This window comes from Coregonus clupeaformis, chromosome 15 (assembly GCF_020615455.1).
Source record: "Coregonus clupeaformis isolate EN_2021a chromosome 15, ASM2061545v1, whole genome shotgun sequence".
In the NCBI taxonomy this organism is placed as follows: domain Eukaryota; kingdom Metazoa; phylum Chordata; class Actinopteri; order Salmoniformes; family Salmonidae; genus Coregonus; species Coregonus clupeaformis.
The window spans coordinates 39,717,473-39,727,037 of record NC_059206.1 but is presented as its reverse complement, the minus strand read 5'-3'; the positions used below and the strand labels follow the sequence as shown (position 1 = coordinate 39,727,037).

At 46.0% G+C, this 9,565-nt stretch overlaps 1 protein-coding gene across 1 annotated transcript; it reads left to right on the top strand.

Annotated features, from left to right (window-relative positions):
* The first annotated feature begins 766 nt into the window (after window positions 1–766).
* On the top strand, window positions 767–8,943 carry LOC121582455 (general transcription factor 3C polypeptide 4-like). Its single transcript, XM_041898249.2, has 5 exons — window positions 767–1,672; window positions 2,042–3,766; window positions 3,896–4,026; window positions 6,088–6,176; window positions 6,512–8,943. Exons 1-5 carry the CDS (start codon window positions 1,367–1,369, stop codon window positions 6,574–6,576), a joined length of 2,316 nt encoding a protein of 771 aa, XP_041754183.2. The 5' UTR covers window positions 767–1,366; the 3' UTR covers window positions 6,577–8,943.
* The last annotated feature ends 622 nt before the right edge of the window (window positions 8,944–9,565 follow it).

Below are 9,565 nucleotides of genomic sequence, written 5' to 3'. Positions count from 1 at the left end.
TTGAGAGAATGCCAAGAGTGTGCAAAGCTGTCATCAAGGCAAAGGGTGGCTACTTTGAAGAATCTCAAATATAAAATATATTTTGATTTGTTTAACACTTTTTTGGTTACTACATGATTCCATATGTGTTATTTCATAGTGTTGATGTCTTCACTATTATTCTACAATGTAGAAAATAGTAAATTTAAAGAAAAACCCTGGAATGAGTAGGTGTGTCCAAACTTTTTACTGGTATTGTAGATGGTATGTTGTGTGGATTTCAAGAAGACAATGGAGAGATGCTCAGCTAAATAGAATTAATAAATACTGATCATTTATGAGAGGTAGTAGAAATGTGGTCATAATTCGTGCTCAATACATAATCCTACAGATTCCCATCTTTCAATGAGAAACTCATTTTAAATATATCAGATAAGTGTCATAACTGTTACCAAATAATGACATTAACATACACTTCTAAGAATGTGACAGTAGGGTGATTCACCTAGCAAGTCTCCAACCCAAGCCACCAGCACCAATGAAGAAGGCCCTAACCACTGTTCCGATAATGGATATCTCCAGGGCATGTGTTTATTGGGCCAGTATAATTAGGCCCTTTCCAGAAGAAATCCTAACCCCTCCTCCCTAGGGACTTGTGTAGATCTGAAACAACTTGATAGGTGTAAGCAATATTGTGAATGCACTTTGAAGTAAATCTCAGCTCTGTTAAAAGTACACAAGAAAATATTTTATTGATCATAGGGATTCAGGACTATCATTAAAACAGGTTAATATGGCCCACCAACATTAGACAAATACCCAGAAAGCCTTTACATTGCTGAAATAATACATGGACATTGTGGTGTAGCAAGCAGGAGAATCGGATTACCGTGAACCAAGAGGTTGTGAGTTCAAATCCCAGGTGAGGACATGATGAATAAATGACTGATTAACTGAACATGCACAATGTAATCCACAGACACATGAATGTTCTTACAACTTTCCTATGAAATGTGTCTAGAACATTAATATCTTAATTTCTGAGAACATGGTAACCAAGTTCTGGGTAAATTATATTTCACGTTAAAGGAATGGTCTCTTGGAAACATTCCTTGCACAACACCGGAACAATCCTATGAAAAAGTTAGTTAATCACCTAATGAGACTCTTAAGGGAACGTTCTCTAAAGTTGTGGGAATGTTTGTTATTAGCTGGGAGGTAATCGAGCTAGTGTTTTTCTTTTTGCCAAGCACAGACAGTCAGTCATGCGGTCATCTCAACCCAGATCTCTATACTGCAACCCGAGAGGCTTTGATGATGTTTTTCCTTGTGGTATGTCCCTCCTCCTCCGCCGTAGTGACGCGTTGTTTTATTTTTTACATGGAAAATGGCTGCTTGCAGCCCAACTCGTGCTACGGACGGGGTAGAGGCAGGACATCTTACCGAAGCCGAACCGGAGAATGATCCCTGGGCAGCACTCGGTCCAGTTGTGAAGAGGGATCCGGTAATAAAGCTCTTGAGTCCGGTCAGCGGCTTGGAGCCGCTCACGTGGTCTGAGGACCACCGACTCTCGGCCTCTACTGCAAGTGGCATTTCTTTGATGGAGGTATTGTGCGATGTTCACGGCAACAACCAAGACTTGGTGCTGCATCGGACCTCCATCCCCGTGCCGGACAAAGTCTGTGAATTGAAGGTGAATCTAGAGCACATGTAGCTAGCAAACTTGCTTACTTTGGCGTTCATTCCACACCTCAAAACCGCGCATGCACAAATTGAAGTTGTGACGTTGTTGTTTTTAACTGGGAGGGCTCCAGCTGACTGATATAGCCAGAACTACAGCTGATGCCTGCTGCCTATTTGTTTCTAGCTGCTAGCAGCAGTTAACCATTTATCCCATTGTAAAACATATTTAGGCTAGCAAACTAGGTTGATGAACTGCTGTCAAAAGTGAACTTACTTTGCGATTTAGATATGATCTGAAAGTCGTTTTTGTTTTCTCAGTATGTTATACTAAATACATTCAGATACCTACTTTAAGAGGTAACTGTTTTTATGTGTCCAGGTGGGTCCAGCGGAGGAACTGTTGAGGGCCAAAGACAAGTTCTCCAGCTCCAGTGACCCTTCAGTGAGCCAGTCCTTCATGCTGGACAGAGTGTTCAACCCCACATTGGCCGTCCATAAGGGCATCATGTACACCAGCTGGTCCCCCCTGGGCTGTGATGCCAACGGCCTCAGCCTGCTGGCCTCCCTCACCCTGGACCACCAGCTGACCGTCCACAGCAGCACCAAGCGTCTACAGTGGACAGTGGTGGCAGACCTGACCCAGCTGTATGGAGAGAGCCTGGAGAGCAGAGGCTACTCAGTGCAGGGTGGGGAGCCCCCCAAGGATAACCTCTTGGACCTGGCTGAGCTTCAGAGACGCTACCGCATGCAGACCCCTGTACGGATGGAGTGGTCCAGTGTGTGCACCACGCAGCACATCCAGACCAACAACAAGTGGAAGGACGTGGGGACGGTGCTGCTGGCCGTGCTGATGGAGAACGGAGACCTGGTGGTGTGGCAGTTCTGCCTGCCCATGCTGGGGAAGGATTCAGTGTTGTCCTGTAACACCATCCAGTCTGGGGTGTCGTCCCCCAGCGTGCTGGCCTGGTGGGAGTACGAGCACAGCGGTCGCAAGATGAGCGGCCTGATCGTGGGCAGCGCGGTGGGGCCTGTCAAGATCCTGCCCGTCAACCTGAAGGCTGTGAAGGGCTACTTCACCCTGCGCCAGCCCGTGGTCCTCTGGCAGGAGTCGGACCAGATCCCCGTACACAACATCAAGTGTATCTCCCTGTTCCACCCCAAACAGAACTGTAACTGTAGCCTGGTGGTGGCGGCCAGGGGCTCCTACCTCTTCTGGTGCCTGCTGCTCATCTCTAAGGCGGGCCTCAACGTGCACAACTCACACGTGACGGGCCTGCACTCCACCCCCATCGTCTCCATGACAGCCAGCCGCCAGGGGGGCTCCATCTACACCTGTTCCATGGACGGGACGGTCAAGAAGCTCACGCCCATCTTTACCGACATGGCCGTGGCCTTTAAGCAGGAGGAGATCGTGCTGCCAGAAGGCATGGCAGGGCGGAGGATGCATGGCATCGCGGTCAGCCCCAACGGAGCCTACCTGGCCCTGGTCAGTACTGCAGGGATGACCAATGGTCAGCACCCAGACTCCAGGCCCTACCAGGTCCAGTTTGTGACCCTGAAGACGCCCATCGACGCGGCTGCAGAGCTGCTGGAGTCCCAGGTCCAGAGCCTGTTCAAACAGACTGACCTGCTGGACCTGGTGCGCTGGAGGGTGCTGAAGGACAAATGCATCCCTGCTCTGCTGCAGGAGGAGCTGGACAACAAGGTACACAACACGGGCTCCCCCTACCTGTGGAGGTTAAAACTCTTCCTGGTGCGCGTGCTCTACCAGTCCCTACAGAAGGCCCCCATGGAGGCACGCTGTCGCCCCACACATGAAGACTCCAAGGTGTTTGTGGGGGACGAGGAGGGGGGTGGAGGAGGGGAAGAGGAGGAGGAGGTGTCGAAGCTACAGGACCCAGAAGCCCGGGCGTTGGAGGAGAAAATGGGAGAGGTGATAGCGTGGATCGAGGCAGTAGAGGCCCACCTGACCAGGGAGCACATGAAGAGGGTTCTGGGGGAGGTGTACCTTCACACCTGGATCACAGAGAACACCAGTATCCCCACTAGGGGGGTCTGTGACTTCCTCACCAGTGACCCTACGTACGAGGACAGGGCTGCCAAGGTTGGACTAGGCTACCTACACCTTTTCTATGATCTATTACCAGAGCAATATTCAACTGTTTCAACATTAGGCTAACCCTGTTTTTGTGCATTATTCAGCACCTCTCACATCTTGCTCTCTGTACCCTAGGTCCTGATAGGTCACATCCAGAAGAAGATGAACAAGCAGACGTTCCCAGAGTACTGTAGTCTGTGTAAGGAGGTGCTGCCCTTCACAGACCGCAAACAGGCTATCTGCTCCAATGGACACATGTGGCTCAGGTAAAGTGTCATCAACCTTATTTGCATCAACCACCAGTCACCCGATTCCCGTAATCTAAATCCAGGATTTTTTGCTATACTAGCCTAATTTTTATGCCAAAGTTGCCTTCCTAAGTCAGTTGGCTTTCATGTTGCAGACAGCATTTTCATAAAAATGAGTCATTAGTCAATTTCATTGACTGATGAATGGCATCACATCACCCCTAGTTTTACAAAGTTTTTTTAAAAAAGCTTTATGAGATTGCCACTGTCTAAACTGAATGCCGCAGCCCGTCTGGTGTTCAACCTTCCCAAGTTCGCTCACGTCACCCCCCTCCTCCGCACACTCCACTGGCTTCCAGTTGAAGCTCGCATCTGCTACAAGACCATGGTGCTTGCCTATGGAGCAGTGAGGGGAACGGCACCTCTGTACCTTCGGGCTCTGATCAGTCCCTACACCCAAACGAGGGCATTGCGTTCATCCACCTCTGGCCTGCTGGCTCCCCTTCCTCTGCGGAAGCATAGGTCCCGCTCAGCCCAGTCAAAACTGTTCGCTGCTCTGGCACCCCAATGGTGGAACAAGCTCCCTCACGACGCCAGGACAGCGGAGTCACTCACCACCTTCCGGAGACATTTGAAACCCCACCTCTTTAAGGAATACCTGGGATAGGATAAAGTAATCCTTCTACCCCCCCCAAAAAAAAGTAAAGTGGTTATCCCACTGGCTATAGGGTGAATGCACCAATTTGTGAGTCGCTCTGGATAAGAGCGTCTGCTTAATGACGTAAATGTGCCCTTGAGCAAGGCACTTAACCCTAATTGCTCCTGTAAGTCGCTCTGGATAAGTGCGTCTGCTAAATGACTAAAATGTAAATGTAAATGTAAACAAGGGAGCATAAACCTCTGAATTCTAAACAACTCTAAGCAGAAGGAGAAGTCTCCAGAGGTTCCTAGACGCTGGGCTGACACTGAGGAGTGACTTCCCACACAGCATCTTAATGCCAAATGCCATTTTTAACTGTTTATTTATTTTCACAGAACAGTAATGAAGCCTCCAACCTTTTGATATTTACCCGTGTACTGCACCCCTCCCCCCTCTATCCCCCCCATTCCTCTCAGTAGTTGGATGATATGTGCTGCCCCTGGTGGACAGTTGTGGGAAACTGTTAGGCTACTTGCTGAAAGCAACAGCTCAGTGCTTCTCCTGTTAGTGAGACAGAAGTGGACCAGAAAAGTATTCTCGATTCCCTCCTGAATGCAGCCTCTAAGTCCAACAGCAAATCTCAATAGTCTAAGGTGACTTCCTGTCCCCATCTCCTAGGGCAGCATTTCCCAAACTAGGGGTCGCCTGATTTGAAAACAGTCGTGAGAGAAACCTCCTACCTGCGGTAGCCACTAGATGCGGTTGTAATAAACAGAGCGGTTTATGTTTTCTTCCTACAAATGTGGCTATCTTTTGTGTGGTTTAAGCTACAAAATATTATGACCCCCATCACTGAAAGAAAAGACTATCAGGAACATGTGTCTTCTGTTTTCCTATAAAATGCCCACAAGCTGCGTTGGACTCATTTATAATGGAGTTGGCAAGACCAGGCACTAAATCAGACTGGGGGGGTAAAGAACATCATCATTGATGATATTATTTTCTACACAGAATTTCAAACAGAATTATTGCCTGATGATCTTCTGAACGTCCCTATAACTTTTTGATGCATTTCAGTCACTTCAAACCATACCTACTTCAGAATGAAATACTTTCAGACTGATTTGTAATAGACTGTCATAGCCCCAATTAAAAAAAGTTAACATTGGCCTGATTTACATTTTTAAAAAATTGTACATGGTGAGGTTGTGAAAAAGTTTTGATATGAAAATGGGGTCGTGGGCCAAAAAAGTTTGGGAACCCCTGTCCTAGGGATGTCTTGAATAATGATGTCTACCGGGAATTCGCTTTCACATATTCCGTTCTTTCCAGTCATTGCAAATGAAGGGAAGGAGATGAGCAAAGGAAGCCACTTTAGACTATTGATATCCCTCCCACTCAGTGTCAGTGCCTGTCTGAAGCGTGCCCGTCTCTTTCAGGTGTGTGTTATCCTACCAGGCGTGCCAGACACTCACGTACAGACGCTGCCTGCTGCAGGATAGCATCGCTAGACTGCCAGTGCCTGAGGGTAAGCAGCTAGCGCCACTTTCCATCTCTCTACCTCTCTCACTCCACTCTCTTCTCTCTCTCCCAGGGCTGTTATTCACTGTCGGCTCTCTCTCATCCTGCTCTCTGATCAGCATATCTCCTTATATAGCATTGACAATATAAAAGAAAGTGCTTTTTCCCACTAATTGTCACAGACTGTCTGCATAAACGATTTTCAATAAGCTTAACATTACTGAGTGATCAAGCTGTTGTCTGTTTACTGCTCAAATAGTGGAGCAGATGATTGTGATTGAACAGATGATTGTGATAAAATATTCAATGTTGGCTTATTTATTTTCCTCCTTCTCACTGCAGACCCAGACTGGATCAAGAGGATACTGCAGGGTCCTTGTACATTCTGCGACTCTCCACTCCTCTAGGACTATAGGACATGCTTGTGGAGAACAGAGGTTACATTGCCTGCAGCATTTGTGTGCCTGCTCGGACTAGACGGACAATTTTCACAACTGACACCACTATTCCTTGTTTTTACCTGTTACTTATTGCCAAGCATAATTTATATATTTAAAATGAATTACACCACATAACCTTATCATTTTTTAAATATAGGTTTTGAATATACATTTGAAACCCCGCTGATATGACTATGGTTTAATGAGAGAAAGTTGAGTGTGTGGAGATGGATATAACCTTTTCTCTCATGAGTGCATTGACTGCATTTCCAAACACGTGTGTGTTATTCTGTTAGGCAAAAACAAGGGGTGGGGGGGGACTTAGTGTCAGCCCTATTTTGGTCTATTTCTGCCATATACATATCCTCACTGACTGAGAGGAAACAATCTAAATGTACCGGTATCTGTTATTTTAATTGGCAGTGTAAAACAATTTCCATGCTGCGTGTAGGAGAAGACGAAGACTGTCATTCTCTTAGATGAGGACTTCCGCTACTGTAGACGGAGAGAGAGGGGGAGCGCTAGGCGAGAGAGGAGGAAGAGAGGGATAGAAAGTGTTTTTTTTAAACTGACGCGTGTCTCCCATGGGGGCTGATTGTAATGAGATTCTATAGTAATGAGGGACAGAGCCGGGCGGCAGGCAGATGTGAAACTTATTCTAATCAAGCGGGGGGGGTTAGAGTGCATATTGTTAAATACAATTAACCCGTTTTTATTTTGGGGAGTACAAGGTTCCATGGGGAAGGATGTGCACTCGTTGGTGTGCTCTCCCCCACCCAGTCCCCCCCTCTCACGCCTTCCCCCTTTCTCAGAGACATAAAGGTCAGTGGCCAGTGATCAAAGATGGAGTTGGACCTGAGAGACTGGGCTAGTAGCAGCCCTGCTCTCTATCATGTCCTCTCATCCCTTACATATCCCCGTGCACATCCCCGGCCAGGCAGAGGGGTGAGGCTGCTCTGGGGATGGCCCTGTGTTAGGAAGTGGCCCGGCTCTCAGCTCTCAACACTTGATGAGAGGGCCAGAGTTTTACCCGGAATCCTCTGCCCATTGTCAACACTTGACTCGAGAGACAGATCTTTTCAGATGTTTTATTTATTTGTGGAAATAAGGATAATTTGCCTGTTTTCTACAAAGTGGCTCGTTTTGTCTGATCTAAACTTGTCTGTGGTCGATATAGCGATAGTATGTGTGACACTTCCGTATTTTGGAGATCCACACTTATGTCTTCAGGTTTTTAATCAATCATTAGAAACTAGCACTTTGCTAGTTATTACCATTCAATATTATTAGACAATGTGCAAACTCTGTAGCATTATACAGAGCATGCAGGTTTTTTCATCATGTGATTGGCTCCCAGTAAGCGTGTTTGTCAAGTGGAAGTAGGCCTTCAGGTGAGAATGTTCTTGTCATTGATAGGTGGAGACCACTGCTGTTAGAGGTTAGCTGTGTTTGGTTGAACCTCCTCCTACTTTAATAGAATAATCTGTCAAAGAGCATTTCCACCATTAATTACCGACTCCCCTCCCTTTCTTCCTCTGTCTTAGCTCTCACAAGACTTCAAAGAGGGATTCAACTCTATGCATACAATATTTATAGCCTTCATGTCAATGGCTGGATCGCATAAAACATTCATAGCACCTTTTCACACTTTTATTTAATATGCTATTCCTTTTGTTTATCTAGCTTGAATATGATACAATATACTGTATCAACTCTTATGTGTACAGATGTATTTTGTAGTACCCAAATATCTCCATCTCCACACATTTACATGGCAGTTGCTTCATTTCACTGGAAAATCCTTATGGGATCAAATCCATGTTTCTATTTGTATTTTTTATGTGTTCATGTTGATTTCTCACTTTTGTATTTTGCCATGTTTTGAGTCATTTCGATAACTGTTTAGTCAGCTCATTTTACATTCACTTCATATTTTGGAATGGAAGGCCAACGTTGGACAAAGGGTTTCCATTAGAATGTCTCACCTGGACTACCCAGTCTTCTGTCCTTAAGTCCTATTTGACAATTGCATGTCAACTAACGGAGTGGACTGTTAACCCAGAGACACTGATCCCTATAGTACCCAAAGGTGACAGCACTCACTCCTCTCTCATCTAGCTCTGTGAAACCTTGTGTCCTTTTCACAGTGCCATTTCACGAGTTCAATGTGTCCTTTATCGCATTTCATTGGGTCATCAGGACCTTTCCGTGACCCTTACTATTTGGAACCAAGAGTTATATTATCCTTATGTTGTGTAAATAAACATTTTTGTCTATGTACATTTTTTGTCTTTTTCCATTGAATTAAAGAGTCTTAATATGTAAAAAATCGAATCCTCCGTAGTAATTGTATTACCCTAAACAATGACGTTTATTTATGCAGGAAACAGACAGTCCCCTAACTCTGAGATAAACATGACTGTCTGCAATGTTTGGACCCCAAAAATAAACAACATTTTGGAGAACGAACGCTTTTCTGAAGTCACTTCCCTCTGCCATTCTGCTCACACACTCCAACCCCTGAGAGAATACTTTTCTCTGCTCAGGTTTTAAACTATTCCAAACTAAGGCACATCTTCTAACTTGTCCCTGCTAATGAAGTGAGTCTGGGGTTTGTTTCTAGAGCAGGCTGTTAACAAGGTCCTTTAACGGGTAGACACCCCTCTCTACTCTTCCTATCCCTAGAGGGGCGGGGGCAGTGACCCGAGACCAGTGGTGGAGAGAAGGGGGACGTCTGTCATTAGAGGCGCTGCTTGTTCTTGTTCCTAAGTATGGGGCCTCTGAAGTGGAACTAATACTGAGCAGTAGCAGCTGAAAGGGCATGAGCAGGGAGGTTTGTGTTTTACTGCTACATTAATTAAGCTCATTCTCAACACGGTACCCGCCACTCTCAGCCAGAGTTAAATAAGTCTAGGGGTGTTGTGTGTGTGGTTTCATGTTGGCTCCACTTAGCGAC